This window comes from Pempheris klunzingeri, chromosome 8 (assembly GCF_042242105.1).
Source record: "Pempheris klunzingeri isolate RE-2024b chromosome 8, fPemKlu1.hap1, whole genome shotgun sequence".
Taxonomy (NCBI): domain Eukaryota; kingdom Metazoa; phylum Chordata; class Actinopteri; order Acropomatiformes; family Pempheridae; genus Pempheris; species Pempheris klunzingeri.
In genome coordinates this window covers 26,536,972-26,557,852 of record NC_092019.1, presented here as the reverse complement: position 1 = coordinate 26,557,852, position 20,881 = coordinate 26,536,972, and the positions used below count along the sequence as shown (strand labels likewise).

Genomic DNA, 20,881 nt, shown 5'->3' with positions numbered 1-20,881 from the left:
CAAGAGAGACACACAGAGGAATCATTCATAGTGAGACTGCTTTGTTTACAACAGTAAAGTCATGTGGATTGAAACGTAGGGCTCCAAGAGCCTTCATGTCCCTCACATCAGGTAATGCGTGTGTGGCACTGCAATAAATACCAAAGTTGCTTTGATTGACTCTGCATCACAAATTTTGAGTTCAGTTGTGAGAAAACGTTTGAGTCACTATTTGAGTAGCGAAGCTGAATGTGTGTTCTGTCTGAGGGCTTCCACTTTTTCAGTTTATATAATGGACAAAAGAAATCGGAGCACTTTTTAAAGCACCATACAGGTGGATTTATTTGTTTGCACTCTTTTACTACATTTCATGTTAACATTACAACCAAACACATTCCACACAGCAAATTCCAATCCTCTTAAATCCTAACCTTCATGAAAGCAGTATTTGTTTTAGCAGCGTGTTGGATTTCAGGACATTGAAAAGGCATTTCTAGTTTTCTGCTTGTTGAGTGAACAGCTCACTGAGGAGATCTACTGTAGCTGTGAACAAGCAGGTATTTTGCTGGATTTGTAAATAAGCTTGTGTTTGCTACCGTATTCACCAGACCTCACAAGGCGATAATATGTCATGTGTTGTGTTGTCAGCTTGTTCAGCTGTGGCTGTGCCCAAGTTGCCAAAAACAACAAAATAATGAAAGCAGCTCTAAATAAAGAACAATTACATGTAATATGTGACTCCGACACTTCTCATAGTAGTCATCTGCCTGTTTCCTATTGCACCACAACAGCTGATGTCAGTGAAGGCATATAACTGTCACCCTGAAGTTTTTAGTGACAGAAACATCATGATAAGCACTCCTAGAATTATGTAACAACTTCTTACATTCTCAGCTCAGCAGAGGTCAGCTGACAATAAAGAGGAGCTTAAAAGGGTGTCTGTAAATGATTAGGTACAGTCAGACACATACAACCTCAATAAACAGTATCCTAAGGCTGATGGTTAAAGGACAAGCAAAAGCAAAGCATTGCAAGTGAGTACATTTATGAAAGAACAGAATTAGAGAGTTGGACTGAAAGAATATAAATGGATACACTCTAAACACTAAACATTCAAACTCCTGCTCACAGACACAAACTGAATATGATGGTGTTTATGATAGTGTAGCATCCCAGAAGGCTATGAGATGTTAGCTGGTTTCACCAGTGAAAGCACTAGCTGCCTGGTGGCTCCTCCACTGCTGCAGACACTGCCTTGCCTGCTGCTGCCCACGTCCGGAGTCCAGGGAGTCCAGGGAGTCCAGCCACCAAGCAGTCTAGCTGCTCCTCATGGACTACAACTCACATGCTGCCATCTATTTTCTGAGTCCTACTGAGGATTTGGCCTCACCTCACCAGCTCCCCAGGAGATCAGCAGCGCTGACTCGGCGCCACTCCCAGCCCCACCCCATTACTCATATTCATACTCACATTTTCAACCAAACCTTTCTAGCAGGCTGAATTCCAGCTTTGTGGAAAAGCGCCTCAGTAGTGGTTTTACTTAAAAGTGGTGACATCACATACCTTAACAACTACTAATTTTCAAACTTCCTGTTTTAACAAAAATCCCAGAATCTTTAGTCAGTTTACAACTACATTCCTTCATCGACTCGCTGAACATATTATAGCCACAACTGTCAGGTTTTCGCCTGGGTCACAGCACAGTAACAGTCGCAGCTTTAGTCATTGATAACATTGTCTCCTCCTGGATAAAAACAATCTTGTGCTGCCCTCTTCATTGACCTCTCAAAAACATCCAACACTGTTGATCATAAAATCCTGCTCCAAAAACTTCTGTCTATTGGTCTTGATGAAGCTTCATTTAACTGGTTCCACTCATACCTGACAGAAAGGACTCAGGCTGTTGTTGCTGACGGTTCTCGCTCTAGTCTTCTTACCATTAGACATTGGGTGCCACAGGGGTCTATCCTTGGACCTTTGCTGTTCACACTGTACATCAATAAGAATTCATCCTAGCCAATACTTCAATGTCTATTTTTATGCAGATGATACCATTTTATGTGCCCAAGGCTCCACCCCAGCCCAGGCCCTGTCTTCAGCCTGCAATTAAACCTTAAAAGGCACTCATATTGAGCCATATAAATACTTAAGACTTTTGCTTGACAGCAAGTCAACATTTGACTAAAAAATTCAAAATCAAACTGGGATTAAAGGTTGTCTGTCTCCAACCAACAGTAAAACTATTGTACAGCCAACCCTTATGTCTGTTCTAGACTATGGAGATATTCTGTATTATCATACGGCCCCATCAACTCTTCAGCAGTGAAACCCTCTCAGCAGGTTGGATGGACTTCCTCACAGTCAAGAAGAAACAGGCACCTCATGTTATTCATTTACAAAGATCTGCTATTGAAGCTTCCAGGCTATCAATCAGGAGGATGGTGGTTCGATCCCTGGCTGCTCCATGTCGAAGTGGTGCTTGGGCAAGACACTGAACCCCAATTTGGAACTTGCAATGCTCCACTGTGTGAATGTATGTATGTGTGTGTGAAAGAATAGGGTGTAAAGTAAAAGTTGTGAGTAGTTGAAATGACTCGGAAGGTGCTATACAGATACAGTCCGTTTACGATCCAGTGTCTACCTAAGTTTAGAGATCCCTCTCACCCGGACGGACGTTGTTCAGGTATTATGCACCTTTGAAATGGAATGAGCAACAATCTGCATAATCTGAGTCACTCATCACCAGTAGAGAATTTCAAACCTTATTACCTGATGTCTTTGTTGATTCTTGTAAACTGCTTCAGGTGAACGCTCTTTATTTCTTGTTAGTGTTTAGTTTAGTGCATTTCTGTTCTGTGGTTTTGTTTTGGGTTTTGTTCTGTGTGTTTCTGTGAATGTTGCTTGTTCTCGGGTCCCTCTTGTAAAAGAGATTTTATTCTCAATGAGACTGCCTGACTCAATAAAGATTAGATAGATCAGTGGCAGTACACATGCTGCTGTAGGTCACAGCCAGCTGGAAGCTGTGTGCTCGCTGCACTGGCATCCTGCTTGGCTCCCAAACATAATCAGGAAACAACACAACAATCTCTCAACTCCCTAAACTAGCAGGAATACAATAAAACATCCCACGTGACTCTGGCCTGTAACTGGTAGCTGAAACTGACTGACAGCATGTTAACCAACACCTTGAAAAACTGAAAGTAACTGCAATAAGCAATCCCTTCGCCAGCAGCTCTTTTACAGCACAGCAGTCCATGACTAATATGGGGGGGGGGGGGGGGGGGGGCTTTGGTACCACAAAGCTTTAAAGAAAGCTGCAGTTTGATGATGATCAGCTGAACAGAATATTCATTTTGCAGTAAGTTTGTCTTCATTTTCCATTTTATTAGTTTCAGTATCATATTTAAACTCCAAACTCATTCAGATTAATGAATTATTCCTCTTAAATCAGACATGTTTAGCTTCATTTGTACATCTAATACAAGAAAACTGGTCAGTGCCACAAATTGTCTATCTAGCATGTGGTTCTGTATGAGGCTCACTGATAAAGAAGCATGAATCTACCTCTACAGACATTAAAGTTAATGATGCATTTGGGCGACCCTCATCGAGTTAAACATCCTTGTGCACATGGATAGCTGACAATAACACAACACTGAACAATATTGTTAACATCAAATATAGTACATATGTAAGGAATGTCAGAGATAACATTGTTTAACGGGCAAAACTTTTCAGCATCCACTGCAGCAAACAACTGTATTTTTTGTGTGGAGGGTACATCGATGTAACAACCAGTGATATCACTGTGAAAGAGTGATATCAGTACACCTCAGTACCAAAACACAACTGCCTGGGAGCTCCTCTATAACTAAAAGAACAACCTGGATTCTCAGTTCCTCCTGCTGCAGTTACTTGTCAGTACGTCAGATTTAGCATGTTAGACAACATAATGTCTTTGACATCCCTTTAAATTGTTCATGTTGAAATGTTAACAAGACTATTACTAGTGTGAGAGCAGGAATTAAGTAATTAGAGACCATGAAATACCAATTTCTGTGCACAAATGGCTTTTTGTAGTAAACAAATAGGTGCAGAATCCAAGGGGCAGGTTCTATAACAGAGAAATGTACAATCAGTTGTAATGACACACTTCAACGCATTTTTGATTGATTGGCAAGCCATGTAACTAGTTTAGCGGTGAACATATCCAAATCCATCAGCCTACATGAAGTGCTGAACTGCCTTCTACACTATTGTTTCCATTCTGCAGTGGCTTATTCATTGATCATCTCCATATGACATTTTTACTGTGCACTATAACTATAACCACCTAATTGCAAACACATCACTACCTGATATATAAACTATCTGAAGTGATAAAGACTGCTCAAATGCATCATTCTCTAAGTTGCCCATGAATATTTGGCTTGACTAAATTAAATTGTGGAAAAAGAAAGCCAGATTTCTTGGACCCGTTGGAGCAGGACCCCTTACTGGTCTTGAACACGGACTTTGAAACAAGCAGCATTTAACCTAAGACAGAGCATCTGTACATGGGTAAACACATATTGCAATGGCAAAAAGAAAAGGACAGAAGGCAAATTAACAGTACATATAGTAATTCATTTACAGCTGTGCTGTGACATCACAGCAGATGATCCCGATACATCCATTAAGGGAATGCAGTGGGACAAACTGCAATTTTCGAGCAGGTCCCACTGCGTTCCTCTGAAATTGGGAACAATGGCATCCAGTAAGAACAAACTCCAGAGGTTCAGTATCCAGTAAAACCTATAGACAGACAGTCCTGTCCACATGATAGTCACTGCAGTGTGGACAGCAGCAGGCCCATGCACTCCCAGTCTCTGTCTTCCCACCGTTGTAGTGCATGAGGCCAGCCCTGGTGCCCACCACCTTCCTCCACTCCACCCTTTGTTAGTAAAGGCTCCAGGCATGCTGATGCTGATGGTAAAGCGATGATGAGCTGGAGGATGAGGCAGTGGTTTCACCAGGGCCCAGCTGCTTTCCACACACACACATTCAGTCCAGCTTCTCCTTTTGGACCAGCTGGGGAGCATCTACAAAGTCCACTCCGTTAAAGAGGATGAGGCCACCCGTCACCACACTGGCTGTTCCCCAGAACAGAACATACGCCAGCGTCTCAGTCCATGTGTCACCTGACAGGGGACAGCAGGGCATCCAGAGTCAGTGGAGCAAAGTTAAAGCATTTAACACATTTTGCATCCTCTGTACTAATAATTAATCAATCTTTATTTATACAGCTCCAATTCATAACAGAGTTATCTCAAGACGCTTTCCATAAAGAGCAGGTCTAGACCAAACTCGACTAATTCATTATTAATGGGGCAACGTTCTAAAAAAGTATCAGAGGCCAAGTTTGTGAACACAGAAGTAACTGGTGCGTATATGTTTTGAGCCTGATATGAATTCATCAACCATAAACAAACCCTAATGTTGTTAAGTTTGTGGGAATGAAAATTCTTGTTAAGTGGAGTTCACTGCAGTTCGTCTTACCAGCCATCAGTAGGCAGATGATACACATGGAGAATGCTACCACCATGATGATAGGTAACTAGAAAAGAAAAAGAAAACACTGGGTCAAACTAAAGACTTTGGAAAAAGTAAAACTTGGCAATTTTCCCGAACCCCTCTCACCGTCAGAAACTTCCAGTCTTTGGGCTCGTGCAGTGGGGTGTTCCAATCAGATTCATCCACAGCGTAGTTCCCCAGGAATATGTCGATAGAGTCCTGTATTAAAACAGGACAAAAGCTTGAGAACCCCCGTACAACACGCTGCATTCCCACAAACTGTCAAACTATCTTGGAGTGCCCACCAGGGCACGATAGCGAACGATAGCGATGGTTTCCTACCAAGTGAGCCACCGCTCACTTGGTAGGAAACCATCGCTATCGTTCTCATCAGGGATCATGGTCATTACCGCTCATGGACAGCTGCACTAAACAGCATACTGTAAGTGAATAGAACTGTCAGGGTTACATTTCAACTTAGTACATCACTGTGCCCAAAATGAATCCTCATCATTTACCAGTTGGGTGTGCATGGCTGGCTTTAGAAAGTCAAAAGGGTTCTCTTTTCATACAGAATGCCTTGGGCCATTATTGTCTTATGTTAAGTTACAGTAACACTTTACTAATGTTACTGTTGAGACCTGGGATGCAGCAATGATGCTAGGCCACACTATATTATTTGGGGCTAAACTTGAAATGTTCAGTGTAATTGTGCAGCGCATTGAAAACCTGCAAGTTTGTGCAGATTGGAAGTTTCATCTGTTGATGCCTCTAATGCTTCTACATACTCACTGTATTCATATGACCGTAGAGCACAGATCACTAATCCACACAGGTACCGTAGCACTCAAATCTGTGAAGCTTTGGACTCACCTGTCTAAAACCATCGGAGAAGTTGTTTTTGTAATATCGGATCATGGAGTTCCAGCCGTCCATCAGTAGCCCCCACTGAGTCCTCTTCCCCGTCCTGAAAGATGTTGTTCAAGATCATATCGACTAGCAGTAATTTCCCCACCGGGTGAGTCTTTTTGCTGACCATGACTCTTCCTCCTGCATCACCATTTATTCTTCTACATACATACAAAAATATCTCAATGTAATTCTAACTAAGTATGTTCATGCTCCCGACTTCACTGTTCTCTGGAAACCGGCTTACATTTCCTTTACATCACTGATGTCAAGGAAAAAAGTCCAAAGGCCAAGTATTTATGTGGTCTATTAGTAAGTATGAGATCAAATAAAGTGTAATTAAAAGGATTCTTGAGGTTTGGTCTGGTGGGCTTGTCTATGAGCTGAAAAAGATGAAGTTCCAGGCACTGTTCTTTGAATTTGTTAGAGCTGTCAGAGAGCCAGTCCTGGTAAGATCCCCCATTATTAATAACTCAGAGGAGGCACACAGAGATGAAAGCTGTGCAATATCCTCAAAAGCATGTAGTTGGGTGTTGGTTTTTAATGTTGTTTGTTCTGGCCTGGATGGATGGATGCACGCCCAGTCTGCACTCCTGGTCTCCTGAGGAGACGGGTGTGAGCTGCAGCAGGGCCAGCGAGCTCAGGGGGTGCCTGAATGTACACACCTGACCTCCTTGGACTCCGTACTCAGGTGGCAGCAGGCACAGCGCGGTTTACAAGAGGGGGGAGCTGATTTCAGCTCAGTATTCAATACAATCTCCCCAATGAAACCGAGGGCAAACTGAGCACTCTGGGCTTGAGTGCTACTCTCTGGATATTGGATGGCCTCACAAACAGACCGTAGACAGGTCTGGATTGGCAGAACCTCCTACACTCTGGTTGACTGCCTGCTCAGCCCCGATATGGAGAGAACTTTGTTGTGAATTTAATAGAAAACATCCTGACTAGAAACTCTGGCAAAAACTGGCATGGAATGTGCACAGCCCAGGACAGGAGGGCTCTGGAACGGGTGATTAAAAAACAGCCCAGAACATCACTGGTACCCATTTACCAAGCATCAGTGGTATTTGCGGTGGAGTTGAGGTGTATGCGCAGAGCCCAAAGGATATTAAAATACCAGATCCATCCATGGGACAGCCTGTTCACCCTACTGCTATCTGGATACAGAATGATCCGCTCTCGTACCCCTACACTACAGAGCAGCTTCTGTCCTCAGGGTGTGAGACTCTTGTCTCCTTGTGTCACGGAATTACTTTAAATTCACTTTGTACCTTGTGCCTTTTTTGAGAGTGTTGATGTTTTTGGCCACGACTACAGTTACCATGTGTTGAGCTGGATGAAAACTGACCTGGTGAAGTCAGTCTTCAAGGCACCAGTACCAGCGTACTGCTTGGCACAGGCATCAGCATTGTCTGCCCAGGCTGCATGTGAACAGACAGGGAAGGGGACGGAATACAAAACAGAAAGAGAAACAGATCTTAATAGCATCTGTGATGTCAAACGTATGCATGCCAGGTGATTCGTTCACAGAAAACTACTGAGGCCACTGTTGTGTCAGAGAGAGCCCACCATTCTTGTACATCTTTTCAAAGTCAGCCTGCTCTTCAATCTGCTGGCCAATGTGCAGGACTCCCATTCTCTGCAGGGACACACAATTGAATTAAGAGGTAAGTCCAAAATTTACTTTTAAACTAGTTTGCCAAAGGCTACGGAGCTAGAAGGTACAAGTATATTTTATGATAAGAGGCCATTAATGCAAACTGAAGACTTGCCCCATGTTTACCTGTTGTCTTGGTAAATTCAGTAGAATGGACATTTGCATAACAAGAACAACTCATCAGTTTGCTGCTTGGACTTCCTTTCTAACACAAATACTGGTTTCCCTCACTCAACACTTCCTGAAAAGATCAGGGGTAATGCCACATTCCACCACACGGTGTCACACATGATTCAGCCACTGGAGTGGAAAATAATGACAGATGTTGAACTCTAGAAGGAACTAAGCATCAAGTCCACAGGCGGCAATCAGCAGGAAGTTAATCAACAGGGCTAGCGTTAGTGTTTGTCAGGTTTTCACAGCGTCCACCAACGAAGGATTCTGCAGGATAACACCTCGCATGGTAAATGGTTTGTACTTGTATCGCGACTTTCTAGTCATTTTGACCACTCACAGCACTTTTACATTCACCCATCATTCACACAGAAGGAATCTAAGTAGGCGGAGCGAGTTGGTGTTCAGTGTCTTGTCCCAAGGACACTTCGATATGAGGAGCAGGGGATCGAACCACCGCTTTGTCTCATAGTTACTGGATCGAACATTAGAGCCTGTGTACACAGGACAGACATTAGCCCTGTTGCGTTATCCTGAAAGCCTGTGGTGTATAGAGAGCACTCTCTTCTGCAGCGACCTCATCATGCACAAGTTCACCACCTGCATACATGGATTGACAACTTTGATCTTGGATTGGATTTATTTCTCGTAAATTTGAGTTTTCTTGTAAATTCAGGACTTGAATTTCAGAGGACATCCAAGTTCCTTTCTTGTAAATTTGCAATTGTTTCGTCAGACTACTGCCCCTCTGTATTTCTTTTATTGTACCTACAATGGTCGCCATACGTATGCCTTTACTAATTACTCATCTAATACAAGTTAGATTTAATGCCATCAGCACAGATTGCTGATGTAGGCTACTTTTTAACTTGCCAGAGCGTCTCGTGGTTCTATCGGTCCGCATAAAATCAGACCCCGTTAAGCTTGGACGCCTGACTGGACAGGCAAAATCAGAAACGACCCAAAGCCTACATATGAGCCATTCTAATGCAGATATATAATAATATTATATATAGAATAATACTCAGCCTTTAATGTAAGAATACTATTTACTTGAGTACCAGGTTTTCTTCAGGAATTTACAGACTTGAGTTGTCTGTTAATGTTACCAAGACCATATTAAAAAATCTGATTAAATTTCAAATGATGCAGAATTTCAATATCAATATCAATACCGGGCACATACGGAGCATGGAGACGTGGATTGGGCTGGAGGAGTCGTTTGAGACATCTCTGTGTGACTATGACAACACTGAGCACTGTTAAGCTGTACGTGCAGTATGATTGTTGGGTCCTACCTGTAGCTGGGACTGCAGCGAGCGTCGGGCCAGCAGGCTCTGGATTACATTGGTGCGGTCGAGACAGTCCATGCAGTTGCTCCGAAACGTCCCCTCCTGGTTCAATAGTACCTTCCCATCTGCATCCACCAGGAAATATCTGTATCCAAGCACACACCATTATTTCTAATATAGAGTATATACACTACTCACTAAAAGTTAGGGATATTCAGCTTTCTGGTGAAATTTCAGGATGAACCTAAAATGCATTCTAACCTTTCCAGGTGAACTTAATGTGACCTTCTCTAAACCTTTGAATGCACATGTCCAACTGTTCAGTGTCTCAGTACTTTCTGCACAAGTTGCTGTTCTCTAACAAGAAGCTTAACAGCAACATTCACAACAGGTTTGATCCATGAATCCACCAATACATTTCCTGCTTCAGTTAGAATTGGTATTTAAACAGTCCTCCTCATCCTGCTGTTCACATTCTGACATCATGAGACCAAGACGACACCTAACAGTTGATCAGCAGCACCTCAACACTGGAGGCTTCAAACAGGAAGTCCTCAGACGGAGGTGTTCACTGAGCTTAGAGGGTCACAGAGTGTCATCAGGAGGTTGGAACAGTGATACAGAGACTGGAAGAGTCACAGAAAGGAGAGGAGTGGACGTCCTTTGGCCACATCCCAATTTATTGAGACACTGAAAATGTTTTGTTGTGGTGTACCTACTACTGTTGTTAGATTTTCTTCAAAGAAATTGTTTAAGATGAATAAATCACCAGTGCATGCTTCTACTTAAATGCCCTACTTTCATGATATAATATCACTGTAGCATTCACTTTTTACATTTTCCATATATTTCACCTGAAAGTCGAATATCCCTAACTTTTTGTGAGTAGTGTAGATAAAGCATTTACCCAGTGTACTTGTGTATCGGTTCACACACAACATGAAAAAACCACTAACCCAAATTCATTCTGCATTTCAGCGACCATGTCCAGTAAGATCTGCAGGCGATGCCATCTCATCCGACTGCACTCCTTATGGAAGTCAAAGGCTACGTACCTGTAGAAAAGCAAGCATTTACCAAATATATGATACGATATGACAAACAAATTCAAGGTTGCCTAAATATGAGCTATCAAAAGAACACAACTGTATGTGAGGGATAAAGGATGGAGCTGGTGGCAGTCTTACTTGATCATGCCACTACCCAGGCTGGTCACCATCTTGTCAAATGCCAGCTCCAATGGCTTTTCAGAACCCTTTTGGTTGATCTGTGAAAAGATGATAGCAAGGACTCTAGAAGTCTGTCTACAACCATCAAAATGGATTTATCATTGCCATCTATTATCTGATTTAACTGCTACTTTCCAGTCAGGGTCTTATCAGAGGTTGGTGTGAAATAAATATCCGGCACATTGAGCTCATAAAACAGAAGTGATACAAGTGAAGAATCCAGTTGACATAAATACACGTTGTGTCATCTTACCAAGTTTAAAATGACTTGTCTCCCATAGAGAATAGTCTGCGAGTCAAAGTGTCTCTGGAATCCGTCCAACTGAAGACGTGCACAGAGACAGAAGATAAATAAGATTACAAATACACAGAGGGTCCACATGGTTCCTCAGGCGGGGCGCCGGAGACTGTTCAGAACAGTGTGCAGTGCTAGCATCACCCCTTTGCTTTTTATTAACCATTTGTATCTATTGTTTATCACCGTTTTTTCATTATGAGCACCAACAGGAGGATTCTTGTCATCATGCTTTGTAGAGATGAGCTTCATGTCCTCGCTGTCACCGCTCATGGAGTGATGTGGGTGCACGACAACAATGTGGTGAATATCACATACGTATATAAGCGCTCGGAGCTGCCACCGCTGGGTGCAGAGCTCTTTATCTGGGGGGCCACAGGTGCCCACAGATGCTCTCTCCTCCTTGGGATCAGTTAAAAAGAGAAAAAGAAAGCACTCTGTGGACAAAGGCCCTGCGTGTAAAGACAGCTTACATGATTGACTGTTTTGCTGATCTGTGGCTTTGGCTTGTACTTGAGATTGGGCCTTTGGGACCAGTAGAAGGGGATGGAGCCTCTTGTCTATGAAGCAAAAGAGCATAATGCAAAAACACATCATCATCCTGCTTTCAGAAACACATTCCACAACAACAAATGCATGCATTACATACACAAAACCCATTAAAGCCCCCGTTTGCTGTGGCTTTACAATACCATTTTCAACCACTCGTCAGAATCGTGTAGCTTAGTCCACATGTGGGCAGTGGAAGAGTGGGTCATCCACTAATCTGAGGATTGGCGGTTTGGTTCCAAGCTCCTCGAGTCCACATGTCAAAGTATCTGACTAATTAGCCCCTCCCTTCAGTGTATGAATGATGTGTGAATAGGAACGTGGTGTAAAAGCGCTTCGAGTGAGTCTACATTTCAGTGTGGATCTGACCACTGGTACTGGACTACAACAGAAAAGTGGACAACTGGACGACTTATAGTGGAATATAGACGTACTGCTGTCAGAGATAGGTGGTCTGTATTTGTAGACCACCTTTCTAGTCATTTCAACCACTCAAAGTGCTTTTACGTCACATCGTCCTTCCAGGTTGGAGGAGACTATTCTTTCACACATATTCACACACTGAAGAACAGCTTAAGTTGGTTCAGGAGCAAGCTGGGCTTCAGTGTCTTGCTCAAGGACACGTGGGATCGAAGCACCAATCTGGTCTCTGAGCCACGGCCACCCCCATTTACACACAGGTCGCTCTTCATTGTTGGAACGAGGAACGAGCTAATTCAATACTAATTAAATAACTAATTAAATAAGTGGAGGCGAAAATCCTCCTCCTGTGTGGTCCCGCAAAACTCTTCAGTGCTGAAGAACGAGTTCATCACGAACACACCCCCCCCCGAGCTGAAGGATGAGTCTGAAGTGAGCAGGACCTGATTTGTTGTTTACCACTGAGGGCGTTTTGGATGGTCAATCACACCGACCATCCTAGAGCTTATTAGCTCTACTGTACTGGCGTTTCATCAAACATGACCAGACAAAGATGTTGTCAGTATTAAACTGGTGTGGCATGGAGCTGTATGTAGGTGTTACTATTCCTTCACTGTTTACTGCTCCTTCATGATGTGCATATATTTCCTCTCCTTCGACATGACGACAACACGTGAGCATGACATCAGCACTGAAGACGTGTTGAGGCTGAGAATTTGAGAACCATTTGTTCCTCAACAGAATTCTGATTTGCCTTTTCCTTACCTTGGGCATTACTGCTTTGGCTCACCTGGACAAAGGAAGACTTGGCACTGTGGTACTGCACTATCTGCTCTGTCTCCACATAGTTAGCAGCATGGCCTTCCGAATCAATGCCTAGGGACAAAAAAAAGAAGAACTGTTTGACAAGTTAGACATCTAATGGCTTCAGAGTCCCAGTAATGCAGAGATAATTAGCTCTTCGTTGACTTAATGTCCACTGGATATGTCTGCATAGCATATTGTTGCTGGAGCAGGTAAGTGGATGTTATGTGTGCTGACAAAAGATGATGCTATAACTAGTTATTCCTGTCAGTGATGAGCTGCAAACATGTTTTCAAATGTGTTTGTAAAACACATCAAATCATTAAACTATATCAGAAACGTGTCTGCTGAGGAACACACTGGAAACTCTTCACTTCAGAGATACTTCCTCCCAGTGCTACGTCACTACAACTGTGACGCAGACGTAAAGTAGTCCGAATGGGACGCAGGCTCATCCAGTGGAAATGAGGGCTCAGTGCACAGCAGCGTTACCTCGGACATAGTAGCGGACACCAGCTCTGAAACAGCTCCTCCTGGAGATAATACTCCACTCAAACACCTTTCCATTGATGCAGCTGGACTTCATGGTGATGACTGGTCGACAGATGTGTTAAGAAACCAACAGTACTGACACAAAACAGTAAGGCGTAAAAAATACCAAACTAATCTAAAGAAGCATACCTGAAGCCTTCTAATTTAGAGGATTGCTTTTGTTGTCAGTACTGTAACTTGTTTAATACTGTGGTGCTGTACCTGTTGTTGTTCTTAGATGTTAATAGTAATCCCGGTCAAGGGCAAATACTCACTCTCCTATCAACACATGTGGCAGTATAAAGTTTGTTTGGAAGCCATAAACCTAAAAATAAAGCTATAAAGGCTCCAATAAACTGGAAACACAGTTTCAAGGTTTCATCCAGATAACATGGTGAGATGTGCCCATCATGAAAGGTCTCACACTCATTCACTAAAATGGTACCGTCGAGTTTTATGAGGGGAGGAACAGTTGTCAGACAACAGGAGAGGATACAGCCATGGATGACGGGATACACGAACTTGTGTAACTGTAAGATAAGAACAGTGTTAGATAATGAAATGCTTTACTGTGCTGCTGGTGATTATCATTCTATGTACAAGCCGTGTCAAATAAACCTTAAGGTGACACATGTAACCTTGCTTATCTGAGCAGAATGGTGTGGCTCAAAATGACGTCGAACCACCCTGTTTCCTCAACTCTGCACACAAGGAACCTAGCTAGTCACTGCAGAGGGCAGAGCTGCCCATTAGGACAGGCTTTTATGTGCACCAGCTTTTGGACAAGACCATGATCGTGTCTTAACGTTGGTCTGAATACTTCCAACAGTACTGATAAAGAACATGACGCTGCTGGAAGAGTTAGGAGCTGGGCATTTTGAGGAGGAGGAAGATGATGAACAGGCTGAAAGAGGGGAAGACAAATGAGACTTAAGCACATCTATAAACATGTTTCTTCAGCATCAGCTCACAACCACAGACACCACAGACACCACAGACGGTGCCCTGTCACCAGGTTATTCGCTGTACGATGACACTGTGACTGAGCCTGACCCTGCCCCCACCAGCAGGGCTACAGGCACATTTCTACCTAATGTCAAAAATACAGTTATGAAGACAACATTCTGAGTTTGTATACTTCATCTGGACAACAAAGAGACGTCTGCAGTTTATCTTTACAAAGACTGTTCAGCGACAATGTGTAGTAACTGTTTACTGTGAAACATGTGGATGGTCTGTGGGCTCAATCTTTGACAACTAAAAAAAGCTGGCTGGATGGTTTGAGGAGGACAGTCTCAACCAAGTTTGATGTCAATTCAGCAAAAAAGAGAGAGAGGGGAAAGATTTAGTTTTACAGTAATAAGCCTCATAATTCCTACCAGCTCAAAGCATCCGAGCATTTCTCCTCAAGTGGGACGAAACTTTAGTGACAGTCGTTGCAAATATGTACGAGTGAGTTGTTTTTTCACTTAGACGGTTACTACAGTGCCTCCAACACGGCTGTTAGCCCACAGAGCCATGTGAGGAAGTCCGCCATTAGGCTGGACCTGTGTGCACAGGTTGGGTTATTTTCACACATGGGGCGGCAGGTTTCTTTGAAATAATAATAATGATAACAACAACATTGGCAAAAACAAGAGGGGCCGGCATCACAGCTGCCCCACCCTGAAGGACCACAGCAGAGAAAGACCATCAAAAAGAGCCAGATTCTCATGTTATAGCAGCAATACAATGTCCAGGGTTCACAACCAGTGGCCCATACATGTGCTGCAGGCTCCAGGTGTTTGTGGCCACACTGCTACTATTACTGCAGGCACACACGATACAAGAGTTCTTCCAATGGTGAAGGCAGCTGATTCTGAAGACAGATCCACAGAGCCTGATTCCATTATTGTCACAAGTGTTACGGAGAACACCATGGAGAAGATATCCCATAGTGAGAGAGAGAACAGTAATGCTGTCTTACCTCTGGCTGTGCAATGAATTCCCGCAAAAGGTGGCCATTCCAGACAAAGCGCTGATCTGCCTGGAGCAACAAACAAATGTACTTTTGGAATGATTCACTGAGACAGAAGATGTTTTTACTTTCAACTGTTTATGTGAGTGATCATTTCATTACCAACATTTCTGACTGGTCATTTAGTACTGGCCACGGGCAGCAGACTGGACTATGTGTGGTCTACAGGCATATCTCACCCTCTCCAGAAGGCTCATCTCCTGAAACTCAGGGCTGGTGTTGGCCAGGCGCTGCAGAGTGTGGGTCAGGTCGTAATCTGTTGCAAAGTAGAAGCCGTCCGTATGAAGCACGTTGTTGATCATGGACAGGAAAGCCTTGTTGTCTTGCATCTGAATCAAGAGACAATTCCAGCAACAGAGGTGAGGGATAAAAGCAGTAACTGGAGAAGGCTGCTAATGTGCAGCCAGCACAGAAGACCACCAGTGGATCACACACCTGGGTGACACAATACTTATCCATCCAATGAACTGTTAAGAAAGAGTTTTAATAAGGATCACAATAACTGGTGTCTACGGTGTGGACTCTGGGACTTTCTGGGAGGATATAAAGGACTGGCTTTCACCCAAAATCCAACTACTGGCTTCTCTCACAAGAGAAAATGTCACAATTGGTTTTAATATGAAGGACAGTACGTGTTGCTTAACAGTGAACAACCTGATACACCGAGCTACACTTTTCATCCACACGTCCAAATGGAGGACAGCAAGTCATTTTCTGTCTTCTAAAGAGATTCGATGGTCAGTCGTCTCAGTGCCTTGACGATAATGAAGAGGACACATGCAAAGTCTCTCCTCAGTGCCTGTGAAGAACTGAAAATATCTGATGACCTCTAGTGTCACAATAGAAGATTCACTTTTCTATTTAATCATTTCCCTTTATCATTTTATTATCTAATTTTGTATATTTATTTATCTTTGTTGTTTTATATTATTTTATATGATTTAACTCTCCAATGTGCCTTGTATATTCAAGGGTAGTTACCAATAAGTGGCTTATTGTTTGTATATAATTCAGTCTGAAGCCTGGTTGCCCTTTAGGTGCGACTCGTGTCATGGATGAGGAGGATCTCATTTGTCCATTAACATGCACCTCAGCTCACAGGAAGAGTCCATGCATGTTCTTTCCCATAAGGCAGTTTTTTTTTTTTTTTTTATTACGTCAGTCCAGAAACTAACTTCGGAGCCTTCGGAAGAGCTCACTAAATGTTCCAGGGACGTTATTTTACCCCCAAAAAAGTCCCTGCTCAGGGGGTAGAACTTTTGAAAGTGCATATTTTTTAAAGGCTGAATGAGGAGAACTTGGTCAAATACAACAAAAATAATCATAAGAACCCAGTTTCAGTGGCTAGCAGTGCGATCGGTACACTATATAAATGTAATGACTAGGTTCCAGGTTCCTTGAAAAAAAGATTCCTGGCACTGAACGTTCCTGGTAGTTTGGGTGGAAACACGGCTTGAGACTAGAACATTCCAGCGGTCTGTGTGACAAAATAATCTCAATTCAACTGTATGAAGATCCTACCTGGTTATCAGTCAAGTGTAATACTGTCTTCTTATAGGAGATGATGTCAAAGTCCAGAGCCTTCCACACAGCGTGCCCCAGCAAATCTCCCACCTTCTTCTTCTTTGTGATGACGACCAGGTACATGCCTTACACAAACAGGTGGTTGGAGCCCAGAATGCACAGAAGAGCACAGAATGCTGCTGCAGTCTCCCACTTATCTAATAAGGGATGGTTGGACCATCACAGACTGAACTTACCTGCCACCAAGCGTATAGTCCCCATGAGTCCACACACTGGCCTGGAGTCAGCAGATGCAGGGATGTCCCTCCTTACTGAGGACCATTACACAGATCAAACAATGGTGAGTGACAAACAGCACAATCAGTCTGAACAAGGGCTGCAACTGATGAGGAGTTTTCTTATTGATCAGCTGATTATCTATTCTCCTGACAAACTCTAGTCACAAATTATCAGAGGAAGAGGACCATTTAAAACAGTCCTTTTAATGTGAGCTACAAATAATATGAGACAGAGAGAAGATCGCAAAGTCCTCATAATTGTATAAGTTCAACTGGTCCGTGTTTGGCATTCTTACTGGCTAAAGGACTAACACAACTAATTGATGGAAACTATGGCACTTTCTATGCCTCTGCCTTTCCTCCCTCCCTGAGCTACAGAGCAGGGGTCAGTGTGTGTGTGCGTGGTTGTGTGAATGTGTGTGAGACTACGATAATGCTGAATTACCAAGCAGACAACCCAGACCTTTACTGTGCTTTCCTGACATGCTGCATGTTCCTTACTGAGCTCGGGTTGAATCACCACAGGAGCTACACCCCCTGTGTGCAGTGTGCGGAGGCCAAACAGCTCATTTTTGCCCCGGTTCCAGCCAAGCTACTCTACATATGAACATAGTGCTGCTCTAGGCAGAGTGGAGGAACATAAACATCTCCACATGTCTCTGTACCTGAGTATGTTCTCATCCAGCTCTGTATGTGCAGGAGCTCAGTCACCTAACTGCTGCTTACCTGTCAGAGTCATCTCAGTCGACACTCTGTCAATAGCCAGGACGTCCACAGAGCCATCGTCACAAGCCTCGATGTAAAACTTCTCTGGTGTGGTCCGCCTGGTGAGACAACAGCTGTTAGAAAACCACGACCACTTATGTCACGCCACTGTCACCAGCACCAGCACCACCACTGTCACCAGCACCACCACCATCACCACCACCAGTCAGCAGCACCAGCACCACCACTGTCACCAGCACCATCATCTGCACCACCACCACCAGTCACCAGCACCATCACCAGCATCTGCACCACCACCACCACCACCAGTCACCAGCACCACCACCAGCACCAGCATCTGCACCACCACCACCCGCACCAGTCATCAGCACCACTGTCACCAGCACCATCATCTGCACCACCACCACCACTGTCACCAGCACCACCAACACCACTGTCACCAGCAGCACCAGCAGCACCGGTTAGCAGCACTGCTGGTGCTGGTTCTCCACTCTGCATATCAAAGAGTCTGGTGTGAGCTACTTGGATTCCTGCCGTATGAATGTGAATGTGGACTCAGAGCTGACTGAGTGGTTAAATGACTGGGACGGTGGTGGGGGGGGGACGGTCCCTGTAAACCTCCCCAGCAGCACCATGACAGACAGCAGCCGTCTGAGAGCTGCCCACAGCCGCGGGAGCCCGCGGTGAAGAGCCTGCTGCTCACATCCAGGGCGTCTGGAGGAGTCGAGCTCCATCAGTGAGAACCACTGATTCTTTACGGACTCCGTCCCCTCTGACCCAGCCCGCTCACAGCTGCTCGTCTGGGAGGAAAACTTTACGTGGAGCTGCTTAACACGACGCCTGCGCTGACCGGATACAGCCGACGTGTCCGGCGGCTCCTCCGGCAGCCTGGATGTGAGCGGAGCTCTTCCGGACACCGCGCGCCCCCCCAGCAGCGAGCCGGGCTCCGGGACGGTGTGGGCTCAGCGATCAGCACCACTTACAAGTTGAAACTCTCATAGGTGCTCGCCATCTTTCTTCCCGTTTGACCTCAGTGACGTGTCAACGACAAACCGACTACTTCCGTCATCAGCTGTGGTGTTGAGGGGGGGGCAAAGATACGGCAGGTGGCGCTCCAAAGCTGAGTAGGTCCGTGTGTGCAGAGGTGGGCGGGGAAAAGATGAATGAATAGGTGAGGTGTAGCCTGCAGACCTACATGCAGACATGGGAGGGGGGGTTGTGCACATATGAATGCGTATAGATAGAAATTGGAATCATGGTGATTACACTGAATGGCCACAAAACAGTCCCAGTCTCACCAGAGGCCATTAACTCTGTCAGTGTCCCATATCCCACTTTGTACTGTCATTCCAAGCAGAGGTCAGCAACAGGAGGACGGCCAGTGAAACCCACACCACAGACAGACAGACAGACAGACAGACTGACAGGTATCATGAACTGCAATGGAAGCAAGAACGGCCTGTGTTCACTTACCAAACCAAAGTTAAAGTAGCCTTAATGTAAAATACTCCTTTGCATAACCAACAAAAGAGCATTATTTTGCTATAGAAGTGGTGCATATAAATGGTTTTACAGAAATCAAACGGCATGATTTATTTGTACAGATAAAGACAATACACAGAGTCTCCATAAATACAGCCACCCCTGCACACAGTGCTGTCACAGGGGCCGTTTGTTCAAAAGTCCTGCTGAAGCCAGTTCTGTGTCCAGTCTTCCTGTCCAGTGTCTCTGAGCAGACGGCAGTAATCAGTGTTCTACACTACTGTGCATGCTAGGTGTGAGAAGGCAGATGATTCTAGAGGCAGCATGTGTGATGCTGGTCATTTAGTTGTTATTGGAGATGGAGACTGTGCTCTGCGTTTACAGGTAACATGGAGTCTTTTCTGGGATCGTTCATGGATTTTTGTCCACATACACTCATACACTTACAGTTGCACTCAAAATGATTAAATCCCCCCTGCAAATTAGGCGCACTGGCAAAATGTACAAACCTTCAGCTGTGTTCAATGAACAACTCAAACAGAACAATTTAAATAGCTCAACACAACTAACATTACAGGTGGCTTCTCCAAATTCAACACAATATGTCACTTGTAATGACTGCTACAGTCTTAAAATTATTCAACCCCCTGAATAGAATCCCTCATAGAGCACTCATTTGCATGTTACAAATATGGATATGGGTAAATGAAAAGAACTGTCCAAAAGTTAAGAGAGGAGATCATTGCTTTGCACAAACAAGGAAAATGATAGAAAAAGACAGCAAAGGCACTGAATGTTCCAAGAGATGCTGTAAGAAGCAAAGTTCACACGGTCAAAGCTAAAGGATCACTGGCTGCACTACCTGCATTGGCAGAAAGAGGAAGATATCAACAGCTGCCACCAGATTTCTGAGGAGGCAGGAGGCCAAAAACCCTGGAGTGACTGTAAAAGACCTGCAGTAAGACTTGGTGGCAGCAGTGACTGAGGTTTCAGTTTCTACAGTGAGGAGCACACTAAACACTGAAGGCCTCCATGCCTGAACTCCAAGACCTACACCACTACTGACCCAAAAGCACAAGACAAGTCTGCTCCAATAATGAGACAGATGCTGAAAAGAACACCCTGCCTACAGTGAAGCATGGAGGTGGCTCAGTGATGCTCTGGGGCTGCTTTGCTTCTTCTGGCACTCTCCAGCTGATCTGTGACTTCGACGTGTATTTGGAGTCATCAGGGTTGATTCTCAGAATAAATTGAATGAATTTATGATGTACAAATCTCTGAGTGAACTCCAGCGTGGCCTCCTCCTCCTCATACTACACAGCTGATGTTGACGAAAAATGAGTCAGACCTTGTGGATGGATGATGGCTCTGCCCTCCAGAGTCAGCATCCATGTTTTCACTGGGAGAAACGTCAACACAACATCAACCAGCACAGCAGCCGTTTGGTGATATTATAGCCTAC

At 44.2% G+C, this 20,881-nt stretch overlaps 1 protein-coding gene across 1 annotated transcript; it reads right to left on the bottom strand.

The window, feature by feature from the left end:
• Positions 1–3,348: 3,348 nt before the first annotated feature.
• On the bottom strand, positions 3,349–18,952 carry sacm1lb (SAC1 like phosphatidylinositide phosphatase b). The gene is made up of 20 exons (XM_070835890.1): positions 18,921–18,952; positions 17,938–18,035; positions 17,170–17,244; positions 16,931–17,058; positions 15,589–15,738; positions 15,359–15,418; positions 13,889–13,922; positions 13,354–13,455; positions 12,848–12,933; positions 11,562–11,648; positions 11,047–11,115; positions 10,752–10,831; positions 10,521–10,619; positions 9,571–9,709; positions 8,011–8,080; positions 7,790–7,862; positions 6,406–6,499; positions 5,659–5,751; positions 5,518–5,575; positions 3,349–5,159 (listed from the first exon to the last, which is right to left on the bottom strand). Exons 1-20 carry the CDS (start codon positions 18,947–18,949, stop codon positions 5,023–5,025), a joined length of 1,761 nt encoding a protein of 586 aa, XP_070691991.1. The 5' UTR covers positions 18,950–18,952; the 3' UTR covers positions 3,349–5,022.
• Between the last annotated feature and the right edge of the window lie 1,929 nt (positions 18,953–20,881).

Bases quoted from the DNA above. Each gene is read 5' to 3' on its own strand.
- sacm1lb (XM_070835890.1), bottom strand. From the start codon at position 18,949: ATGGCGAGCACCTATGAGAGTTTCAACTT. The intron at 11,649-12,847 runs GTGAGCCAAAGC...TTTGCTTCATAG, and splicing joins CCAAGTCTTCCTTTGTCCAG to ACAAGAGGCTCCATCCCCTT. The intron at 10,620-10,751 runs GTAAGACTGCCA...GCTTTTCTACAG, and splicing joins CTGGGTAGTGGCATGATCAA to GTACGTAGCCTTTGACTTCC.